The sequence below is a fragment of the Anabrus simplex genome, chromosome 6 (genome assembly GCF_040414725.1).
Source record: "Anabrus simplex isolate iqAnaSimp1 chromosome 6, ASM4041472v1, whole genome shotgun sequence".
Lineage (NCBI taxonomy): Eukaryota > Metazoa > Arthropoda > Insecta > Orthoptera > Tettigoniidae > Anabrus > Anabrus simplex.
In genome coordinates, this window is record NC_090270.1 from 178,261,287 (window position 1) to 178,287,075 (window position 25,789).

The window sequence follows — 25,789 nt, forward strand, 5'->3', positions numbered from 1 at the left end:
TGGTTTTGTAGTGTGATGTGTTGAATGCATATATAGATGTGTATTAAGATGACCACAAACATCCAGTAACCAAGCCCAAGCTAGAGGAATTAACTAGACATGGCTAAAATACCTGGCCCAGCCAGGAATCAAACCCAGGGTCCCTCTGAACCAAGGCCACTTTACGGATCACAGAAGAAGCTGATACTTTATGGCTAGTTTATTACCATCATATCTACTCCTCCAGAATAATTTTATTACTTCATCATTCTCTCTCCTACAAATTCTGTTTCTTGAATCCTGGCCAGTGTATGCAGGATTTTTGAAATTAAAATCATATCCATGTGGTTTAGGTTCCATCTAAAATTAGAGGTTCTGTGGCTCTAACTACTTCAACAGTCACATAAAACTACAAGTTTGCTTATCAGAGGAATTAATGGGACATGGCTGACCTAAGGCCCTCTGAAGTAAAGTTTACAAAAGAAACTACTCAGCCAGGAAGCCTGATCACTCCTCTTTGTAAATGCAAGTGCAACCTATGTAGCTAGCTGCTTTGTTAATTTGAAAATGCCCTCATTTGATATAATTAAGATAGAAAAGCCTGGAACTTCAAAACATACTCTAAAAACAGTTAATTTTAGACTGCAGAGTTCAGTTTTTCTCACAAAATATTCACAATGTGGTTTGTATAAAAAAGAACATAGAAACCAAACATATATTCTCTTGATTTTTATTGAAATGCTGCTGCTGCTGCTGCTGCTGTTGATGATGATGCTTGTTGTTTTAAGGAGCCTAACATTGAAGGTCATCAGCCCCTTTATTGAAATGATGACAGAGAAAATTCAAATTGTCATGATATCAGATGAGCTTACTTGGTGTTCCAATAGACTTTGGTGGTAACAATATAAGAGCTTCTCTTCCATCCTCGCCGTTGCAGGATACGACCCAGCTCTAGTTCCGCCCGGGGCCCACTATATGCTTCGGACAGGTCGAACACGTTGATTCCACTATCGTAGGCAAGGTGAATGACCTGTTCGGCCTGCTCCTCACTCACTCCACTTGAAAACGTAACCCATGTACCTGCGGAAAATTGAAATATTTAGCAATGATCTATGCACAATGAACTAATAGGTTCTACTAACTATTTTATGAAATTGCTTTCACCCTTCATTAATGTAAAAGACATTAAAAGGGAGAAGTTAATGAGGCAGACTCAGAAAACTGTTTAAAGGACAAACTGAATGTATAATTAGAAACTTACAAGCCTAAAAACTACAAGAGCTCTCTGAGCTATCTGCTGATTACCCTTCAATATTTCAAATAAATATCATTGAAATTTAAAATATTATTTCATGAGACTGTTCTAAACTCCATAGTCTCATTTAAATCTCCAATCACCCTGAAATCAGTATCCCTCGTATACAGTATTCTACTGATAACAATCTCCGCTCCCTTAAACTTCTCCCGCACCATCGGACAGGTCTAACTGGTCTAACAGATCTAACATGTCGCCGACTGCTTGCCTTATGTTGTTGGCACCAACGTGGAAAATTACCATCTTCTCCTTACCCATCCTCATTCCCTTCTGCTTTCTTCAACATATGCCCTAATCTAATTCCTGGATAACAATCTACCTTACTTCCCTTTCCTCCACATACTTTCCCCACATGCCTAACAGTAGATTTGCCCATGACCAGAGCCTCAACTGCACTCACATCATAACGTCTGCTGGTCTCCCTTAACTCCCCTGAGTTATTTTCTCCTCCCTTCTCACCCAGTCATGACCCTGTTCAGTCTCCCTCCTCCTATCCTCTATGGTACTCTGTTTCCCTTTCCTCTTTCCTCCTGTACATCGTCTTCTCTCTACTCTTCTGCCTTCAGTGACTCATACCGATTCCTCACCAATACCTCTTCTGAACTCATTCCCAGATGAGAACTATTAGCCCTTATTTTCAGTAGCGGCACTAAGAAGCTCGCCCCCCCTCCCCCTCAATAATTAAAAACTGGCCCCTCGTTTCCTAACAAGGAAAGTTACAAGTTTGATGATGATGACGCTTGTTGTTTAAAGGGGCCTAACATCTTGGTCATCGGCCACTAATAGTACGAAATTAGATGAACTGCAATGACAATTTAAAAGTCCAAAATCATCCACTGACCAGAACTCAAAACATGATGATGAAGAATGAATGGATGGATATGAAATTAAAACTATCAGTGGATCCGACCCGCAATGTCCCACATTCCCAGAAAGTGGCGTTAAACAATAGTACTGCTTCTAAAGCGCAATACTGAATCGATGATGCTTGTAGTCTAGAGGGGTCCAATATCCAGGTCATCGGCCCCTCATAATGGTACTTATCGCTAGGAAAGTAGAACCATGGTATGTGTCATGTTGCGGTACTAATGAAAAGTGACGTAGACTCGCGGTATTCCACACATTATGGTACTACTCACAGGTAATGTAATGCGCACATATAACACAGACCTATGGTGTTTCTCACATTGCGGCACCATTTACAGGCAACGCAAACCTATGGTGTTCCTCACATAGGTGTACTAATAACAGGGACTCGTACTATCCCATTGTGTTCCTCACATGGTGGGTACTAATCATAGGCAAGGCAAACCCATGGTGTTGCTCATATAGTGTTACTAATCACAAGTACTGTAAAACCCATCCAGATTCACACACTGTGGCCACTAATCACAAACCTATCGTGTATCTAACATAGTGGTACTACGCGCAAGTAAAAGCGACTCATGGTGGTCCCTGTGTTGTGATACTAATTAGATGCAGTCACATGGTTCTAATTCTATCATCGCTTGGTCGCCCCTTTCAGTCGCCTGTTACGACAGGCCGGGGATACCGTGGGGGTATTCTTAGTCTGCGTCGCGCACCCACATGGGGTATATACAAGTTTATTTCGTAGTACAAGGTTGTATATTATTACAATGAACAGCAATAATAATAATAATAATAATAATAATAATAATAATAATAATAATAATAATAATAATAATAATAATAATAATAATAATACCCGTGTGGGGATTTACCGGTTACCTCCATGGGGCGCGTCCCATTGGAATTGGGGAAGCTCGCTGGCTCTGCCGCCAGCAGAGTCAGAGGGTAGTAGGGAAATAAAATACCACCGTGAAAAAAAAAATGGTCCCTTGCCAGAGTTACGGCGAAGACTGGTAAATGACCAGAAGCCAGAAAACATCTTGAGGCAACCTCTAGGGCTAACAACCCTAGTTGTAAAAGGATGGGTACCCGTCCAAAGCAAAGTCAAGTCAAAAAGCATGATGGCACAACATTTCAAGAAACATACCCCAGGGGGTAAATCTTCGGATAAATCCCTCATCGTGAACTCCACGGTGCACGAGTCTCGTTCGGATTCTGGGGGAGACTCGACATCATGCAAGAGACGAGTCGGAGCGTCTCGGTGTACCCCGAAGAGTCAAAAACTCAGGCCAAAATCTAAAACCTTTCTAGCAACTTTCAACATAAATTCACTTACACAATCTGGCGAGCTGAAAACCCTCACCAAAGCTCTTCACGAAAATCAGATATCTATAATGGCCCTACAGGAAACAAGGTACCCAGATGAAGAGATTTTATAATCCGAAGGCTACTGATTTTTCAAGATCAAAGCGCAAAGAGGAATCCTCAATGGAGCTGTGATGCTTGGAACCGCGTTTGCTGTTAGAACCAAGATCCTTAAATCGGTTGCAAATTTCGAACCTGTGAATGACAGAATGTCTATACTCACAATTAAATGCGCGAACAAAACCTACGCCCTAGTCAACGCCCATGCTCCTACAAACGATAAGAATAAGTCTGATCCAGACGAAGTTGATAATTTCTGGGACCTACTGGATGGAAAATTAAACAAAATCCACAAACACCATGTCAAGCTTCTTTTGGATGACTTCAATGCCCAACTAGGTCATGAAAAGAAGTACAAGAAAGTTATAGGAAATTACCCTGCTCACAAAAGAACCCATTCCAATGGCAAAAGACTGGTGTCCATTTGCGAAAATCACAACCTGCAGGTCATGTCGACCCACTTTCGCCATCTACCCAGAAAGCAAATGACTTGGCGTTCTCCCGTCCAAGCTCTCGGAGAGTTCCAAATTGATCATGTTGCAATCTCCAGGAGAAACAGCCCTGAGATTATGAATGTCAAGGTAAAGAAAGGCATCAATGTGACCTCAGATCATTATATGTCTCTTATCAAATTCAAACCAATTCCCGCAAACACAAGGAAGACAACCAAACAGATCACACGCTTCGACAATGATAAACTTCGGCAAAGGGTCGAGGAGTTCCAGGAGAAGGCTAGACCAAATGACTGACTTTAACAACGCCAAAAGTCTCCTTGTTGAGGCCGCCAAAGACGTTGCAGAAATCAAGAGAAGCAAAAAGCATGCCTGGTGGAATAGTACCTGCGAATCAGTCCTCCAAGAAAGACTCAATGCGTGGAAACAGTACTACTCTACGAAATCAGAAAATGATTGGGAAACCTACAAAACCCAACGTGCTCAAGCAGCTAGGGTGTTCAGAACTGAGAAACGTAAATACGAAAAATCTCTCATTGAAAAGATAGAACAAAACTTTAGGAAGAATGAAAGCAGAGAGTACTACAGAACCTTCAAACGCAAACTCACTGGCTATAAACCACCATCTCTATGCTTTGAGCGAAAGGACGGCACACTGGCGACGTCAAATGAAGAAAATTGCAGCATTCTGGCAGATTACTTCAAGAATTTACGTAATTGCTCTAAACCGCAAAGCGCCATTGAGACCAAGGAACCCTTACTCAGGTACCCAGATTCCGGACCACCCGACAGAGATGAAATCAAGCGCCACATTGCCCGTCTCAACAATAACAAAGCGCCGGGGGAAGACTCAGTAGTAGCAGAACTATGGAAATATGCCCCAGAGGAATCACTTGATATCTTGCAAAAGCAAATAGAAGAAATCTGGAAGAAGGAGACCCTACCCGAAGATTGGAAAATAGCTTTGATCCATCCATTACACAAAAAAGGCAGCATGAAGAACAACAACTATAGAGGAATATCTTTGCTACCCGTGACTTACAAAATTCTATCACTTGCCATCGTGGAGCGTTTGGAAGCACAAGTCGAACATCAAATAGGTGAATACCAAGGAGGGTTCAGAAAAGGTCGCTCAACAGCTGAACAGATCCAAAATCTCAAAACGATCATCAGATATTGTACACTAAGGTCCAAGCAGTATGTGTGTGTCTTTGTGGACTTTAAGAAAGCGTACGACTCCATTGACCGGGAAGTCCTGCTAAACATCTTAAATGAATTTGGAATTGATTTGAAACTGCTGGCATTAATTAGAGCAACCCTGACCGATACAAAATCCAAGGTGAAGTTCCACGGATGTCTCTCGCATTCCTTTGACATCAAAACAGGAGTCCGACAAGGTGATGGGCTATCCCCGATACTCTTCAACTGTGTTCTTGAAAAGATCATCAGAACCTGGCGGGTGAGATTACAGGAAACCAACTACAGTCCATTGAGAATAGGAACCGAATCCAAGGGGATCGCAACAGACTGCTTAGCATTTGCCGATGATATTGCTGTTCTCTCAAACGACATAGAAACCGCTAGAGCTCAAGTTGAAATTTTAAAGGAAATTGCCGAACAAACTGGTTTGCAGATATCGTTTGAGAAAACAGAAGTAATGACTAACATCAAAGAGGCTCCACCAAAATTCCATACAAAATACTGGGACATCACCCGAGTAGATAAATTCAAATACCTGGGTGAGATCATCATGAAAAATGGACTGGACAAAGAAGCACTTCAGAAGCGAGTACGCAAACTGGAAATAGCCTACCAAACATCCCGCACAATCTACAACAAAAAATGCCTTTCCCAAAACACCAAGATACGTCACTATGAAACAGTTCTGAAGCCAGTAGTTCTATATGCAGCCGAAACCCTGTCTCTAAATGCCAACAAAGGTCTCCTTGAAGAACTGGAGAAAAGAGAACGTAAAATTGTGAGAGGAATCTTGGGATCAAAGTACAGAAATGGAATCCACCAAAAGAGATCCAACAAGGAAGTCTACAGCAAAATAGAGAAAATTACCGACACAATCAGAAAAAGACGGGCACGATTTTACGGTCATCTGAAAAGAATGGACGGAAGAAAGTTAACTAAAGAAATCTTTCACTTTTTTGATTCAAACCCCAAAACCACAATTCCCTGGTTTAGAAATACCAAAGAAGACCTGCAAATGCTACATATCTCAGCTGAAGACGCCCTTAACAGAGATCTCTTCCGCAAGAAAATATTGACGAACGGGCTAAGCTGAGACGAGCAACCGAAGAGAAGACACGGTGCCCCTTGGACAGAGGAGCGTAAGCAGGCCCACTCACAGAGAATGAGGGAAATTTGGGCTCTAAAGAAGGCCAAGTTCAGTGTCAAATGCAACAAGACTTAACGTGGTCCTCGATGGCCCCAGCGAATTATATATAATAATAATAATAATAATAATAATAATAATAATAATAGTAACAATAAGTTAAACAATTTATTTTTCAAATCCGAAGGAATAAAAATAATAAATTTGTACACACACACACACACACAAGAAATCCATATTCTAATTATAGCAAACAAAACACGCTAACCGTTCAAATATTAAGAAATAATCTCGCTCCTAGGACCGAATAATTTACTACTACAGTACAACTCAACCGTTCATCATAGGTCTACTTAGCTACACTGACTGCCGAGAGTTATAAACAGGCTCGAGACTTCAGTATTTAGAGTTTGGAAAAGGAGGCTGTCTTTGCCGGTATCGCATCTTCGCTGACTTCTGAGTTCTCAGAATGGGCTAAATACTTTAAAAGCCTTGTTGAACGTTGTGAGTGGCAGCAAGGGATGGTTATTATTGGAACAGGTTGGGAATCTCACATTCTTTCAGAAATAACTACCGTACTCCTATTGACGAAAGAAGCTCTGCACTATGACGGCCTAAGTTTGGAATAACTCTCTGTAATACAAATAATACTGTGTTATGTGCTGTAGCTTTATCAATATGTAAAATCACTCTTCAGCTTCTGAATTAAGAAACAGTCATGGGCCCCTCACAAGCTGTGAGCCCCCCGTCCCGCGGGGTCCTTTACCGCCACTGCTTATTTTCCTTCATCTTTGAACGTTAGCTCACCTGTCTTCCACAATTCCTTCTTCTATAACTTAATAACTACAGTAATACTTTTCAATTTTTTAAAAAAGAAGAAAAAACTGGATATTTCGCGTATTTACTATCACTGAAAGATGTTGGAGAATGTTTACAAACACATCGCCGCTTTAAAATGACAAAACGCGGGACTCCTTCCTTTGGTGGCGACTACCGCGCTGCAGACGGCGGAGAACATTCAATTCCGCCTGTTAACATAATGCAGCGTGAGTAGGTCGTTACACTACTCATTACTAAATGTCGTCCAATAAAAGAAGGGTTTTGACATTTGAGCGCTGCGATCGCTCCGTCAGCTGTTATTTACGCTCACCTTTCCACGCGATTCAGTCCCTTTTCTGGCAGTAATAGAAGTCTACACTGTGTTATCCGTGTCCCTTGTTTGCTATCGTCATTCGTCATGTATTGTTTATACGTACCTATTTAAGTAATTATTGTTGTTATTCCCGTTGAATCGTGTGCTGTAAATTTTATCTTAGTGTTTTAAATCAGTTCAGTTTAATATTTAGGTTATAAGGTTTAGAAATCGAGTGTTTTAGCTTTAGTAATAGGTTTTTATATTCGTCTTGGGAGTTCAAGTTCAACCTCCTCATATGACAGCAAGGAGGAGAGCAACGGTGCCCGTGGTGGGATGGAGATTACTTAGAGGGGATCGAACCCACCCCTATCGATTAAAAAGCTGTGAGTAAAATTTTGTTCTTCTTGTTGAAAAATACCGTATTTTGCGGGTGTTATGTCCTGTATTTGTATGCTGCTTGGTACATACGGTAATTGTTTAGATATGTATATATGATAGGAGCTCCCTGAATTTCACAGTTTGTTTTAGACCAGATCAGCTTTAGAGGTAGGCTAAGCCATCACCCCGTGCATATGTCTTCATACAACAGCTTGCCATACCAATGTTAGTGATTGTTGAACCGGTATGTACTGTCGGGATGTTATGATTTTTTTATAATACCCATGTTGAGTGCCTGTTTTTTTGTGTGTGTTATGGCATCAGACGGAATTTTTCAGCTAACATTACGCGCCCTCGTATATTGGATTTGTATGGTAATATTAGTACGGTACAGGTACTAATAGCTACAAATGCATGCTGTCGGTTGTTCGAATCTGTAAATTTCGTAGCTTAGGGAATTTAAGTGAAAAATACGTATCATTACGAAAACTGACGAAAAATACTATTAGGAGATTCAATGACAAATCAGGTGACGGGTATCTCACAAGGCAGTGCACCATACTTCTCGCAGTAGTTCTCGTCAAAACCTTTCTCTTACTGGACAACCTGTAATCGTCCAGTTATAGCGGCGATGGAACGAGAATAATTGAGGACAATTGTTTCCGGGGTAAAATCCTACGACGGTAGGGATAGGAACGGAGAATAGAGATGGATGCTCCGCGCAGAGTGGCTCATTTGTTATTTGCGGAGGAAAGTGTCAGTATCAAATATAATATTTCTGATCTTCAAATTAAAAAATGTATTAAATATTGATGATAACTAAGTTATTGTATTTCTGAAGACGGAAATATAAAATACAAAGGTCAATTGATATTTTTACCAAAATAATTATATAAAAATTCAGGTATGTAACACTTAGTGTAGATTACACAAACACAAGGAATGTTACGATCTGCCAACCTTGATAATAGGTGTGAAATAATGTTTCTGTGTTTGGATACTGCCGGGCTGAATGGTTCAGACGGTTAAGGCGCTAGCCTTCTGACCCCAACTTGGCAGATTCGATTCTGGTTCAGTATGGAGGTATTTGGAGGTGCTCAAATACGTCAGCCTCGTGTCGGTAGATTTACTGGCACGTAAAAGAACTCCTGCTGGACAAAATTCCGGCACCTTGGCGTCTCCGAAAACCATACAAATAGTTAGTGGGACGTAAAGCAGATAACATTATTATTATTATTATTATTATTATTATTATTATTATTATTATTATTATTATTATTATTATTATTATTATTAGTTTTGGATATGAAAGCACATTTCTTCTGGGGGCGGGAATATGGAATTCCAATACGGGCAATGAACTCATCTCTCCCATACACGCATTTGAAGGTAACATTCATATACTTTTATCTCGTCGAGTAATGTGTTACAGGCTAATCCCTCTTCTGCTAGGAGTATACTCTGTCATCTCCCTTCATTGATATTCATCATATGAATTTATTATCGACTAGCTATTTACCCATCGTTGATGGAACAATCACTTAGTATTTGCAAGATTATATTTCTGTTACTCATCACGATGTTGTTGACTTTCTGATAAACGTAGGTTTCCACACGGGTCGCATAATTAATAATTCCCGTATAAAACCAATAAATAAAACTCAGAGGCTTGTCGTGACGTACTTGTTTTCTGGCTCTCTCTAACTCTTTTCAGTTTCATCTCTTTTACATGTCTTCTCTTCCTTCTGGTATATGGATGGTGAGTAGCCAGCAAGCCAAGTGTCAGACTTATATTTTAAAAATACTGACAGGTGTGCAAAGCATTTAAAATGTTGCCGGTATAACTTACAGACGACCGCCACTGATATATTCCTTATTGTTCACTGTATCGGGAAAATGTAAGGACAAGAAAATTTGTAAATAATATTCTAAATTAATTTTATCATGAATAGTTTTCCTGTAAAACAAACTGTAAGAAAGGCACATCGTGTTTTATGTTTTAGGCCCCTTTGAAGCACCCCTCCTGCTGAATAGTTTTGTAACAACTTATAGCCAAGATCTCATTCACCCCTATTCTAAACTTAAATACCAAGTTTAATGAGAATTCCTCTCCATTTTCCCGTGTTACTGTAGCAAACAGACAAAACTTATACTGAACCCAACATAGATTAGTATTTGTCGTGTCCGGTATAAAAATTAAATATCAGGTTAATATTAAAAAAGTACAGAAAAAATATTATATATATATATATATATACACTGTATATAATTTATTATCGGAGATTTGGCACCAAACAGACCTGTAGTGTGATATTATAAACGGACATGTTAGTGTTTTGGGTTTCCTCTGTGTTCAGCCCTTCCTCTCTGCCCACCTTCCTTTCCACGTTTCAGGTTAATAAAAGAAACCCTATTAGACGTAGCTACGTTCAAAACATCTGAGTCGTGGCCAAGATTATCTTCATGGCAACTCTCGATAGAGTTCATTACTAGCTCTTGGAATTTCACACGACTGCCACTGATATTTCCCTTATTTTTCACTGTATCGAAAAATGTATATAATTAGGTGATGTTGTAATGGACATATTATCGTATAAGGCTTTTCTCTCTGCTTTCTTTCACTTCCACACGGGTTGCATAATTCCGGTATAAATCCAAATATCAGGTTTGTAAATTTTTTTAAATTGTATAGAATTTTCCTTTGGGAAAATCAAATAATCATAAACGCGCCTTTCAATAAATGAAACTCAAACTGATAGAAGTTAATTTATTTGCATTTAACGAATCGTTTTCAAGTGTCGACAAGTGTAGGATTCAATGTATTGAAAGGAGGAATGACCTATGAAACTACCAGGAGTGAAATAATCAGTTTTCTAGAGAATGATGAATTGCAGCCTCTTTGTTAAAAAACCACCGAGCTCGATAGCTGCAGTCGCTTAAACTGCGGCCAGTATCCAGTATTCGGGAGATAGTGGATTCGAATCCCACTGTCGGCAGTCCTGAAGATGGTTTTCCGTGGTTTCCCTTTTTCACATCAGACAAATACTGGGGCTGTACCTTAATTAAGGTCACAGTCAATTCTTTCCCTCTCCTGGCCCTTTCCTGTCCCATCGTCGCCATAAGACCTATCTGTGTCGGTGCGACGTAAAGTAACTTGAAAAAAAACCCAAAAAAAACCGCCTCTCTCGGATAATATGTCTCTCAGGCATGGCCATAAATTAATACTTCGCATCACAGCCTGCACGGTTGCTACGCAACATCGCGTCACCCATATTGTATAACTTAGTGACGCACATTTTCAGCTGACCCCCAGCAGTAAGACATACGTCATTTAAATCAAAAAATACATTAAAATGAATGTACAAAGCGTTTAAAACAATGCCAGGTTGATCACAATGGTAACTCTTCATGGAGTTAGTTATCGGTTCTTGAGCTTTCACACGACTGCCACTGATATTTCCATTATTTTTCACTCTATCGGAAAAAAGGTATAGAACAAAAATGTTTATAAATATATTCTAAATGACATTTTTGATGAGCAATTTTCCTGTAAAAACAAACTGGAAAGAGGTACACGGAGTGCTATGTTTCAGGCTCCTTCTGAAGCACCCCGTCTGGTTAATCTTTTTGAACTCTATATAGTTAAGATCCTGCTCGCCCTTTTTCTAAACTTAAGTACCGAGTTTTATAAAAAAATCACCTATCCCTGAACCTAGGCCATTATTTGCTCTGTCCGGTATAAAATCCAAGCATCAGGTTGATATTCAAAAGGTACAGACAGAAATATGGTTTTATATACATAGATTTCCTCTGTTCACAAATCGTCGTCTTCAGTTTTATAGACTTACATATCATGGCTCATGCAGGTTATATCAGAGTTGACATTCTATCAATCGAACTTCGATTAAGTAAATGGATTATAAAATTGGGATTATCAATCAAGAGTACAACATAGCCCTACGAAAATGCGGTTATCGAGTAAAATTAATTTGTTCTCGAAGTTAAGTTGACAGCTTCGACTCCATAGACCTCTACAAAAACTGTTATATTTATCTTCCTTCTTTCTTTCTTAAGCTTAATCCGATTACCCTCCAGGTGAGATATTGGGTCGGGGGATTCAGCTGAGGACCAGTACCTGCTATGCTGAACAGGAGCCTTGTGGGGGGGGGGGGGATGGGACGATCGAAAGGGATATAGGCCTACAAGGAAGAGGGAAGGAATCGGCTGTGGCCTTGCGTTAGGTACCATCCAGGCATTTGTTTGGAGGAGAAGTGGGAAACCACGGAAAACCACTTCGAGGAGGGTTGAGGTGGGAATCGAACCCTCTTCTACTCAGTTGACCTCCCGAGGCCGAGTGGATCCCGTTCCAGCCCTCGTACCACTTTTCAAATTTTCGTGGGGTTGCAGCTTATCACGCAAACCACTACACCACACAGACGGACGATATATCCATTGATTTCAAAAGTTACAAAATCCTACAGTTTTAAGCCTTTAACATTGCAGTTGACCGAGCATGCGCCCGCGCGGTTGAGTCACGTTGTAGTTATTTGTGAATAATAATAATTAATAATAACAATTAACTATAATCATTGCCCCACGCTTGGGTGTCATTTGTAACTTTACTGTTAATATTTATAAAATAATCATAATGATCATAAAGAAAATTACTCAAAACTTTAATAAAATAATTGAAATAAAATGAATTAATAAATTTAATAACTAATTAATTGAAATGTCCATAGTATGAGCGCCAGAGTTCACCAGAATGGAGCCCTCGAATTTTAATAGAGCATTATAATATATTTTTTTCCCAGGGCGTGTATATAAAAGCTGCGTACTGGTACATCTGCTTCAGGCCTTACCTAACCTTCTGAAAACGACTAAATAGGTAGGAACTGCACCTAGGTTCATCAATAAGTCCACTGATTCTAAAAGTGCATGTGCACCTCATCAACACACCAAAATATACATTTAATACACACACAAAAGATCATTGGAAGACTTCATATTTGCAACAACAATGATAACAGTGGGAAAATGAAAGCGAGAACTAAGCCACCATTTGTTGTTAGTCCGTTAAACAATGTACATATATGCAGATAAATACCCTTCACTGTCTCTGTATCAAACACGAATTGCCGATTTTCATAATTGGCACTTATTATATCACACAGATACTGTACCTCATAATACTGTGTTCACTGACTCTAACACTATTCATTTGAGCAACACACGTTTGTCGTTTCTGAATATAAATTATGGAAAGTCTGAGATAGCTTTCACCAACATATAACACCAGACCGCCACAAAGTGATACAATGCCCAGTGCGTAAGCACTCCACAGTTTGTAGGTCAGCCACTTTCCACGAACATAAAAAGACTACGTTCCACGAACGATTGAAGTCCAGTCCAGTATAGTGCAGCTGTGTCACTCCGGTACCGTATATCCAGTTTCACTCCCGTATCGTGCGTGACAGCACTACTTCATTCACGTACAGTATCGTCTCTCCTTTTGCCGTATCGTGTCTTTTCATATACAAAACTCCGCGTCCCCTTTCCTCCCAAAAAGATGCGTCGAGATTAATTCTAGCCAGCCGATCATTAGTAGGTCCTCTTGTCAAGACCACGCCCTGAACCTCTCCCGGATCCCATGACAATAACAGCATCAACAGACTCTGGGGTGTTTCACACGACACATCGGAGATTTCCGTCTACAACGTCAACGGATTCTGATTAGTTCCAAATGACTCACGCAAAGTTTCCAAGTTCAATATAGCAATGTTTTCCCAGCCGTTGTACAAAACAAATTACTCATTACATATGGAGATCTTCCAGGTTAAAATATTAAGAATAAAATATACAAATGAAATAATGATGATAATAATCATAAAAACAATAATAATAATACATCGAATGCTGACAATAACAACATCTCACTTCTAAATACAGTGCGAGGGTGTGATATATGTACTATCCCAACGTAGGTATCAGTTTGCACTCGGGAAACTCGAACCCCACTGTCGGCAGTTCTGAAGATGGTTTTCCGTGGTTTTCCATTTTTACACCAGCTAATGCCAGGGCTGTACCTTAATTAAGACCGTTTCCTTCCCACTCCCACTCTTTTCCCATCCCATCGTTGCCGTAAGACCTATCTGTGTAGGTGCGACGTAGAATGGAAAGAGAGAAATAAAGAAAGAAAAGTTATATGAGGAGTCTGAGTAGCCTCCGTGGCTCAGGCGGCAGGGCGCCAGCCTCTCACCTCTGGGTTCCGTGGTACAAATCCCGATCACTCCATGTGAGATTTGTGGTGGAGAAAGTGGAGGTGGGACAGATTTTCCTCCGGGTACTCCGGCTTTCCCTGTCATATTTCATTCGGGCAACACACTCCAATATCTTTTCATTTCATCTATCATTCGTTAATCATTGCCCCAGAGGAGTGCGACAGGCTTCGGCAGCCGGCACGATTCCTAACTTCGCCGCCAGATGGGGCTTCTTTCATTACATTCCTGACCCACAGGCTGTGGACTTTCATTTTCACGAGGGGTATGAGCACTCTCAAGTGGCCACGACTGGTCCGTGGTCCAACAGCTCTGTACTCTGACCGGTCAACCGAGCAGAGGAGGGGTGGCCACTGCTCTACCGTGGCTGTACGCCTCTGCATTCGTGAGACGGGACAGGGGTGGACCTCATGGCTGGCCCCAACCGTCGACTGTCCTGAGAATTGTTTCCGTGGTTTTCCATTCTCCTGCACTAAGGCGAATGCCGGGACAGTTCCTAGTATAGGCCACGGCCGCCAACCCTCTCACCTTCTCCGAGCATCTCCTTCACCGCAACAAATCTCCTGGCCTGAGAGATGGCGTCACCGTCTAAGAGGCCCGCCTCCCTCTTCAGGGGAGGAATGAAAACATTTTTAGTAGTAGTAGCTGACCGCCACACTCACATTGCACAAGTAGTCAGTCTCTGACAATAGTCATGTCTATTTCTTTCTCTCTCCTCCGTAAAAAATACAAACCAAATCACGGGACCCTAGCTGAGTCTGGCATTGATTCCACTTAGATTACTAGCGGCAGGCTCCTCACTTTTATCTCACATGTCTAGTTTTCCTTGCTCAGGTCTTGTTCACTTCCGACTTCAACGATGCTAGGTTAGGTTTTTCATGCCCTTCGTGACCCTTCCCTTTCTTATACCGATACCTTCGTTTTTCGAAAGGTCGGATCACTTTCATTTCCTCTTCTGATTAGTGTTAAGAGAAGATGATTGCCTTCCCCTTGAAACAATAGTCACCACCATCTATCTTAGAAAAATAGGGAGTTTCTCTTCTTCTTCTGCTTAATCTGCTTACCCTCCAGGGTTGGCTTTTCCCTCGGGTTCAGTGAGGGATCCCACCTCTACCGCCTCAAGGGTAGTGTCCTGGAGCTTCAGACTCTAGGTCGGGGATACAACTGGGGAGGATGACTAGTACCTCGCCCAGGTGGCCTCACCTACTATGCTGAACAGGGGCCATGGTGGGGGATGGGATAATTGGAAGGGAGAGACAAGGACGAGGGAAGGAAGCGGCCGTGGCCTTAAGTTAGGTACCATCCAGGCATTTGCCTGGAGGAGAAGTGGGAAACCACGGAAAACCACTTCCAGGATGGTTCAGTAGGGAATCGAACCCACCTCTACTCAGTTGACCTCCCGAGGCTAAGTGGACCCCGTTCCAGCCCTCGTACCACTTTTCAAATTCCGTGGCAGAGCCGGGAATCGAACCCGGGCCTCCGGGGGTGGCAGCTAATCACACTAACCACTACACCACAGAGGCAGACGGGAGTTTCTCACAGTCGTAAATTACTGGACTAGAAGTTGTTTTATATACTATTCAATAAGAGTTTGTGATTTTTGCCTGAATATTAATGGCGGTGACCATGCAAAATATTGACACAAGCGTGATTTCCCCATTAGTTTATTCCATTTCCTACGCCCAAATATTGTCAAAATAATTATTAATCGTTTTTTTAAGAAATTCAAAAAACCGGGCGAGTTGGCTGTGCGGTAGGCCCACGCAGCTGTGAATCTGCATCCGGGAGATAGTGGGTTCGAATCCCACTGTCGGCAGCCCTGAAATTGGTTTTCCATGGTTTCCCCATTTTCACACCAGGCAAATGCTGGGGCTGTACCTTAATTAAGGCCACGGCCGCTTCCTTCCCACTCCTAGCCCTTCCTTGTCCAATCGTCGCTATAAGACCTATTTGTGTCGGTGCGACGTAAAACAACTAGCAAAAATTAAGTCCACGGTCGCTTCCTTCCAACTCCTAGCCCTTTCCTATCAAAATGGTTGAACTTTTCGTTCAGGGCGAATGATAACAATTTTGAGTTGATACTCGATAGCTAGGAGCCTCCGTTGTTCAGACGGCAGAGCGTCTGCCTCTCACCGCTGGATACCGTGGTTCAAATCCCGGTCACTCTATGTGAGATTTGTGCTGGACAAAGCGGAGGCGGGACAGGTTTTTCACCGGGTACTCCGGTTTTCCCTGTCATCTTTCATCCAGCAACACTCTCCATTCTCATTTCATAGCATCTACCAGTCATTCATAAATCACTTTGGGACTGGGGACCCCATTGTACTAATAACTTATATATGATTCATCCCTGACCCGGTCGATGACTGGAAAACAGGTTGTACGTTTTCATTCACTCGATAGCTACTGCTTTCTGTAACAAAATACTTGAAAAATGAAGATATACTCATAAGCCTTTGATGTAATATAATACGAAATATCGATAGAAATGCACACAGGGTTGGCGTCAGGAAGGGCATCCGGCCGAAGTCCACATGTGCGAAACATTTCGCACCCGCGACCCCACCAGGATGTGGGAAAGGCGAAAGAAGGAGAAGAAGAAATAATATCCATAGGGTTAATAGAGAAAAATTACTGAAGTATAAAGGATCTTAGTAAGGGTTTATTATAAATCTCTTCGTGATAAATGAAGATGTCCTAATTCAATATATGGGTACACTACTGATATTAGTTGAAACAGTTTTCAGTTTCATCTAACTCTAATCTAAACCTTTGAGGAATAACTTAGTGTTCAAGAATTGTGATTTTCGTTTGTGCAGAATACTTACCGAGGCCTACGTTGGAGACACGCAAGCCACTCTTGCCCAAGTTGCGGTAGCGCAGTCCCGGAGACACAGACGACTGGCGTGACACGAGGGTGCCCTGCCCTGCTGCAGTGAGAGGAGTCTGTTGCGACAACCCTTGCAACAACTGTTCCTTGGTGGGCGCGCCCTGGGTCAGCTGTTCGTTCTGGAACTCCTCCATGCAGTCCAGGCTGGCGATGGGCGCTCGACAGCTGAAAGATAATAATAATAATAATAATAATAATAATAATAATAATAATAATAATAATAATAATAATAATAATAATAATAATAATAATAATAATAATAATAATAATAATAATAATAATTGTACCGGGCGGTACACCTCCACGCCGCTAATTTAAAATTTGCGCCAGTTGAAACTCCTCTGCTGGAGGAAGTCTGAACTTTATATACGCTATTAATTCGCTACCTTCTCAGAAGATGTCACCACGTGAAAAATTTTGAGTTTTTGAACTGTGTCATTTTTGATGTGTTTTTGTTTTGCTTGAAGTAAGAAGTGTGAACTTTCTCTTCTAGAGGACACTACTGAAGATCAACAATAGTGCACCCTAGTGCGGAGTCAAAGAACTATTTTGTTGGAGAAATTTTTATTTCAAATGTTCGTTCTTTGCTAAATTTCTTTCAGTCATTGGTTAAGTTGGCAATATTAACCCCTTCTTTCGCCTTGTTTTAAATCTAGCCTATCCCGAATTTCTTAAATTAATTTTCCACCAATTATGTGTTTCTTCTTAGTATTGTGTAGGGGGTTTATGGATGAACCAATAAAATCCTCGTGGGAGGGTGTTCTCTTTCCCCTAACGCCTAGAAACTTCCGCGAGAGTATATAAACTGCTAATTTTAGGGTCTCCGGGCCACTTCAGTTCCATCTTTCAGTGTATTAAGTACATAGCAGGAGGCGGGAAGCGCCTCTTTCCTCGGCAGCGGTCAACAACAAGGTAATGGCCGATTAATAACTTCTTTCTTCGCTTGCTCAGCAGTTTAACTCTCGGGGCGGGTTCTAAGTGTTGCACCATGTAACCTTTTCCTAAATGTAACTACTCCTTTTATATATTCTCTTTTAAAGCTACATACTGGGATAGAGAGTGCTAACCCTCTCGAGCTCCCACTCATATTGTTTTGAGGTGAACTTATTTTTCTCAACCTATTCTTCGTTAACGTAAAACAAATTGTTCTCTTCTTAAGTCACCTCTTTAGTATGGGATTAGCCCTTGTATTAACGGCCTAGTGCCAAGTAGGTCTTAATCAAAGTGTATTAGGAGTGCAAGTTCGCCTCCTCTCAAATTGTTATTTTAGAGGTCATTTAATTAACCTCCTTTGCATTTAATAGACCTCAGTAGATTGGGTATTTTACCCCTGTGTTTATGTCCGTTGAGGACAACTTGAAGGTGGAGTTTGGTGTGGCCTGGGAGAGGCTTAAATTTGAGAGCGAGTGGCTCTTTTGAAAATTGAGTGTTGTATGCCTCGTGGAGGCTTTTCAGTGTAATTTGGAGCTAGGGCTCCTAGGCATGAATGGGGTTTTCTGCCCCTCTGTTGAAACTTGTGTTTGGAGGTAAAACTGCGCTGATTGCCCAAGCATTGTGTTTTCAGGGCTCGAAGCCCAAATCCTGTAAATATTGTAACTACCCTTTGACTTGCTACTTTGTACCTGCCATGCTTGTTATTTCTTTGTTTTTGAAAAGAAAATATAACCTGGTTAAATTTTAATTAATTTTACTTTAGTAGCTTGAGACCCGTTCACCACCCCGCACCTTCTTTCACGCATAACTACCACAAAAACACGGTAACAATAATAATAACGTTTGAATATAGAAATAATTTCCTTCGTTTTCTTTCTTTATTACAATTGAGAGTAATATTAGCTTTCGCAATCGTAGGTGCTATAATTGGGTTGGAATGGATATAAGCCAATCGCACCAAGCTCCAAAATTGTACACAAACTCTGTAAATACCCTGTGGATTGTGCCCAGCAAGTTTTTTAGGAGCAGCGTTCTGAAACTAGAAGGTTTCGACCCTATTAAAAGGATCACGAAATAACAACAAAAATTTGCAGGAGGAGCACAACAATTGTTCTGAGAAAAATAAACAAAACACACTTATTAGATACTTATAACAGTACGATACAAATATTGCAGACTACATTTAAGCCAATATTACGAGGGTTGTATTTTTTGAAACGTAAAAGTTCGTCCATACGTGTATACTGTATGCATATTAGATACAGTACATGCAGGAGGAAAGGAAGGGTTTCCAGGCGATAATGGATGAGTCCTATACAGGATTTTGTTTTCTCTGCTAACATGGACGGAAGCCTGTTTTTTTACACAAATATATCTTACAGCTGGGGGTCAGCTGAAAATTTACGTCATGAAATTAGGGATACAAAATGTGTGACGCGATGTTACCTAGCAACCATGCAGGCTGTGATGTGAAGTTTTTTTTTTTTTTGCTAGGGGCTTTACGTCGCACCGACACAGATAGGTCTTATGGCGACGATGGGATAGGAAAGGCCTAGGAGTTGGAAGGAAGCGGCCGTGGCCTTAATTAAGGTACAGCCCCAGCATTTGCCTGGTGTGAAAATGGGAAACCACGGAAAACCATCTTCAGGGCTGCCGATAGTGGGATTCGAACCTACTATCTCCCGGATGCAAGCTCACAGCCGCGCGCCTCTACGCGCACGGCCAACTCGCCCGGTATGTGAAGTATTATTGGATGGCCATGGCTGAGAAACATATTATCAAAGAGGGGCGTTTTATGATCGATATGATCTTGCAGGCTGTGGTGTGAAATTTGATGGATAGCCATGACTGAGAGATATAGAGAAGGCTCTTTTATCAAGGAGGCCTTAACTCAACATACTCTAGAGAAATGATTGTTTCTTTCGTGTTAGTTTCATAGGCCCTGATTCATTCCCCCCCCCCCCAGTATCCAGTATTCGGGAGATAGTAGGTTCGAATCCCACTATCGGCAGCCCTGAAGATGGTTTTCCGTGGTTTCCCATTTTCACACCAGGCAAATGCTGGGGCTGTTCCTTAATTAAGGCCACGGCTACTTCCTTCCCACTCCTAGCCCTTTCCAGTCCTATCGTCGCCATAAGACCTGTCTGTGTCGGTGCGACGTAAAGCAACTAGCATCCCCCCCCCCCATTTCGATCCACTTTCCGCCTTCAAATTCCATACTAATGTCTACCGTTAACGATTCCTTTGATGCAAGTAAATTAATCGTTAACAATTGGAGCTTCAAATATTGAAAGGCATATTTATAGTCATTTGGTTTTCCCAAAGGAAAATTTGACACCATTTTTGTAGGTGGGTTAGGTGTGGAAAAAGGAGTTGATTTTTCAAGAACACACACTTCAATGGGAAAGTCAGAACTTACTATCGTAAGTTTTAATTGAACAGGAAGTCCTCATAATCTCCAACAAAGAGGCTAGTAAAACTGTCTTCTGGTTCATATCTATCTATCTATCTATCTATCTATCTATCTATCTATCTATCTATCTATCTATCTATCTATCTATCTATCTATCTATCTATCTATCTATCTATCTATCTATCTATAAATGTCATTGTATGTACGTGGTTATGTATGTATTTCCTCCTACACCAGTGAAGAGATTTTAACCAAACTTGGTACACTTATGATTTATGAGGGAACGGTACGAAGTCGGACGGCGAATTTCGATGTGATTTTTACATATACGTGAAGGCTTTTTTTAAGCTGAAACAGGCAGTGTAAGTCTAATTTTTCGCTGGTCCTCTTTAAGGGGGCATTTGGGAGCTCAAAGTTGGCGGTGCGCGCCCTGAATTGTACAGTGACACTCTGGATGTCGTTTAAGTCCAAGTTCAGCCCCAAAGTCATAGGGGGTGAGGAGGGGTGAAAAAGAACCTGTCCAAAAATGGCCGAGATCATGGACATGTATGTGGTATGTTCCAGAATAGGTCTCAACCAAAACTGGTACAAATATGACTTACTATCTTGAAAAACATACTGTGGGGGAATTACACCCCTAGCACCCCTAGAAGAGGGGGTGAAATGTAAAACATAATCGAAAACGACCGATGTTAGTGTCGAATCCATAGTTTTTTGGGTCGCTGAAATGAACTGTATCACTCAGGATGCCGTTTGAGTCAATGTTCAGCCCCAATCGGCATAGGGGATGAGGTAAGGTAAGGGTTATTCTGCCCGAAGGCAGGTCATAACCTCCGCAGAGGTGTTCCTGAGCCGGAGTTTACGTGCGGTAGGGTGGCCAGTTCCTTTCCGCTCCTCCATTCCCTTACCCCCCACCAACAGCACGTGGCGACCCATCCAACTCCTGACCACGCCCTATGTTGCTTAACTTCGGAGATCTCACGGGATCCGATGTTTCAACACGGCTACGGAAGTTGGCATAGGGGATGAGAAGGGGTTAAAAAGAAAATGTAAAAAAAAATGACCGAGATTAAATTTGAGCATAGCTCTCAACCAAACTTGATTCACATATAACTTACTGTCTGGAAAAATTACTGTACGGGCAATAAAACCCTAGCACCCCTAAAAGGAATGGGGTGAAATGTGAAGATATTCCATGAAAATGAAAACCTACAACCTGTTTTCCAGTCACTGACCGGGTCAGTGATGTAATGAATGAATTATATATAGGCTATTTTTACGATGGGGTCGCCACTCCCAAAGTGATGTATATTAATGACTGAGAGATGCTACGAAATGAGAATGGAGAGTGTTGCTGGAATGAAATATGACAGGGAAAACCGGAGTACCCGGAGAAAAACCTGTCCCGCCTCCGCTTTGTCCAGCACAAATCTCACATGGAACGACCGGGATTTGAACCACGGTATCCAGCGGTGAGAGGCCGACGCGCTGCCGTCTGAGCCACGGAGGCTCCAAGATATTCCATAATGACCCATATTAGTGTCGAATCCATAGTTTTTGGGGAATCTGAGATGAAGTGTGACACTGCATGACGTTTAAGTCAAAGTTCATTCGCAATCGAGATGGGAGTTAAAAGGGGTGAAAAAGAATGTCGAAAATGACCGAGATTATGGATGTACGTGTGCATGTTCCAGCATAGGCCTCAATCAAACATGGTACACATATGACTTATTATTTCGGAATTAAAACTGTGGGGTAAGACAACCCTTACGGGCGGTGGTGGAAAGGGGGATGAAATATGAAAATAATAGAAAATAACCAATATTAATGTAGAATTCATGGTTTCCTAGGCCACTGATGAATACTGGCAGTCTTGTTGTCGTTTAACTTGAACACTTGGGTGTTGGGAAGGGGTGAAAGAGAAAATGTCCAAAATTACCAAGATAATGGATGTACAGTAGTATAGCTCTTTCTTCCTTATCTTCTCTTACCTTCACCTTTATTTCTGTTAGTTCTTTGGTCATGCTGTCCTTCATATAGTTGATTTGTTGATACTCCCTCAAACATTTCTTTGGTCTGGTCAGCCTGAGATGCATCGCGCACAACTTCCTTAATTTTCTCCATGTCCTCCCATGTCAATGGGCCTGAGTTCATCTCGACGCCTCCGATAGCGGCTAGCCTATAGTTGCCGCCATCAACAGTTCTGTCAGTCCTATTCCTTTATTAACTCCTAATTTGCACTCCGTCTTGATCCACTTGACCCGGCTGGGCCATCGCCCTATCACACTCCTATACTGCTGCACTGTTACGCCCATACTGCATACTGCTTTCCCTGCACTTCCGGATCGTTACCACGCACGTCTGCTCACTAGCTCAGCTCAGCAAAGGCTGGATGTACAGTATGTGTGGTCCGGCTCCGTGGCTAAATGGTTATGGTACTGGGCTTTGGTCACAGGGGTTCCGGCAGGGTCGCGAATTTTAACCATCATTGGATAATTTCTCTGGCACGGGGGCTGGGTGTATGTGTCGTCTTCATCATCATTTCACCCCCCCATCACGATGCGCAGGTCGCCTACGGGAGTTAAATCGAAAGACCTGCACATGGCGAGCCGAACTTGTCCTCGGACACTCCCGGCACTAAAAGCCATACGCCATTTCATTTCATTTACAGTATGTGTGTATGTTTCAAAATAGCTCTCAGCTAAACTGGTACACTTATGACTTACTATCTGAAAAAATACTGTGGGGGGCGGGGGTAAATCACACTAAGCTCCCCCAGGGGATGGGTGACATTAAAAATAATTATCGAAAGAGACTGATATTAATGTCAAATCCGTAGTTTTTGACGTCGCTGAGTTTAACTGTTAGACTTTGGATGGCGGATAAGTCATTCTTCAGCCGCAGAGCGAATGGAGGTTGAGAAAGCGTGAACACGAATGACCGAGATTCTGGATATATGTGGGTATGTTCCGGTACCAAACTTGGTTCATATGACTATCTGGAAACAAGTACTGTGGGGGTTAGACACCTCTAGCGTCCCTAGGGGTGGGAGTTCAATATTAAAATAATCGAAATATTAGTGTTGAATCCATAGTTATCTGAGTTGCTAAGATGAATAGCGACACTCTACTTACCGTTTAAGTAAAAGTTCAGTCCCCATAGGCATGGGGGTTGAGAAGAAAAAGAATGTTCAGAATGGCGGAGATTATGGATGTGTGTGTGTCTTTTCCAGCTCTCAACCTAACTTGGCAGACATTTGACTTACTATCTAGCAAACAATTACTGTGAATGTGAGACATCCCTAGCACCCCTAGGTGTGGGGACTGGAAGGGGATGAAATGTAAGATAATCGAAAATGACCAATATTATTTTCGAACCCATTTTTGGGGCGTCGATGGGATGAACAATGACATTCCGGCTGTCGTCTAAGTCCAAGTACAATCCCATCGGCATGGGGAGTGAGAAGTGATGAAATAGAAAACACCCGAAATGATCAAGATTATAGATATGTGTTCCATCATAGCTCAAACCAAACTTGGTGCACATATGACTTACTGACTAGAAAAAAGAAAAAAAAAAATGCTATGGAGGTGAGAAATTCTTACCCATCTAGGGGCGATATTAAAGTCGAATCCATTGTTTATGTGTCACTGAGATGAATTCTGACGCTCTAGATACCGTTTAAGCCCATGTTCAGCCTCCATTGGGACTGGGGCTTAGATCTGGTGAAAAGTAAATAGTCTAATATGACCGTCATTAGTGTTGAATCCACAGTTTTGGGGGTCGCAAGGCTGATATTAACGTCAGTTGGCATCGTGTACACCATATCGCTAGCGTGACGAATATACAGTATGTACCTATTCTATTCGTACGGGCTGTTTGCTTTAGTACCTCAACGCACTGCCCGAAAACAACATATATTCAACAAAGCCTTCAGAAATCATATATCTACTGTATCTGTTTGCAACCATGTTAACAAAACATACAGCTTCTAATAAAGAAAAGCGCGTCCATAATATGGTATCTTTCCTATTCGTACAAGCAAAATGAACACTTGAAATAAACAAAAAGTAAAGGGTTCCTGGAAATTGTTAGTATCTAGTGGAATGTCCCCTAGAATTTGTAACTTCCTGATATCGTCACAGCATAGAATACACTAATTTCTTGCACATGTCAGAGCTGATTTTCTGCCATTCCTGAAGAATCACACTTTTGAGTTCCTCCTTCGTACGCACATGTTGCCTACGGACATTCCTCTTTAACATCTTCGATGGGATTTAAATCCGGAGACTTGGCAGGTGTTCTTAGCTGCTTAGGAATGTTCCAGGTCAACCATGTCTTATTAATGTCAGCAGTGTGTTTTGGGTCATTATCATGCTGGAACATATAAATAGGTGGCATCCCCATTTTTTTTCGGCACTCTGCTTCACGTTTGCCCAAGGATTGCATTATAGCCTTCCTTGTTAATTATACCGCCAATGAAATATATGTTACTCACACCTCTGGCTAACATACAGCCCCAAAACATTACAGACCCACCACCGTATTTTAAAGTTGGGAGTGTATTTGCCAAATCATTGTCCGTACCAATTTTTCTCCATATTTTGTGGATGCCATCTGACCCGAAAAGGTTTATTTTCGTCTCATCACACCAGATCACGTCATTCCAGAATTCGTTCTCCTTATTTATATGTTCCTTAGCGAATGTCAGTCTAAGCCGATCGTTTTCTTCAACTTACGTATGGCCTTTTTCCGTGGGATTCTTCCATAGTACTCATGCCGATACAGGATCCGACGGATGGTGAGTTTCTGATCTTCTTTCCCTGTCGTTCCTCCGTGAGTTGCATCAGTACTGGTGCACTTCATTTGGAGACTGACTTTAGCAGCCGAACAAAAAATGTCCTTTCCTTTCCTTTCCTTTCCTTTCCTTTCCTTTCCTTTCCTTTCCTTTCAGTTAAACACTTTTTCCTGGGTTTCCGTGGAGTGTTCTTAATAGTGCCTATTTAAATTTATTAAGCACATATTGCACCGTAGAATGTGTTCTATTGATCAGTTGTCCCATCTTTCGTTATGAAAATCCTTTAAGTGCCAGTTTAAGTATAGTGTTCTTAAGCTCCGTACTTAACTCTGCACTCCTACCCATGTCCACCACAGATACACTAGGAAGGAGACTAACACGCTTGACTAGTCGTATGCCGTCACTGAGACTTTTCTGTGCATAAACGGTGCGCATCATCCTGTCCATGTGTACGAATACAACTGGTACATCCGTTTGTCGATGCCGGATATTCATATAAAATCTTCCTGCCTGTTTGTAGATAAGTATGGTTTTGACTAACGAATTATCATTGACAAATCATGTTTTAACCCGTAATGT

General features: G+C 41.6%; 1 protein-coding gene across 1 annotated transcript in view; it reads right to left on the minus strand.

The window, feature by feature from the left end:
• Positions 1-25,789, minus strand: part of Hk (Hyperkinetic) — a 377,042-nt gene that overhangs the window by 59,243 nt on the left and 292,010 nt on the right. Inside the window, exons 2-3 of the mRNA XM_067149172.2 lie at positions 17,005-17,231; positions 852-1,059 (exon numbers count right to left, since the gene is read on the minus strand). Coding sequence (XP_067005273.1) covers positions 852-1,059; positions 17,005-17,231 — 435 coding nt within the window. The remainder of the gene's footprint in view (positions 1-851; positions 1,060-17,004; positions 17,232-25,789) is intronic.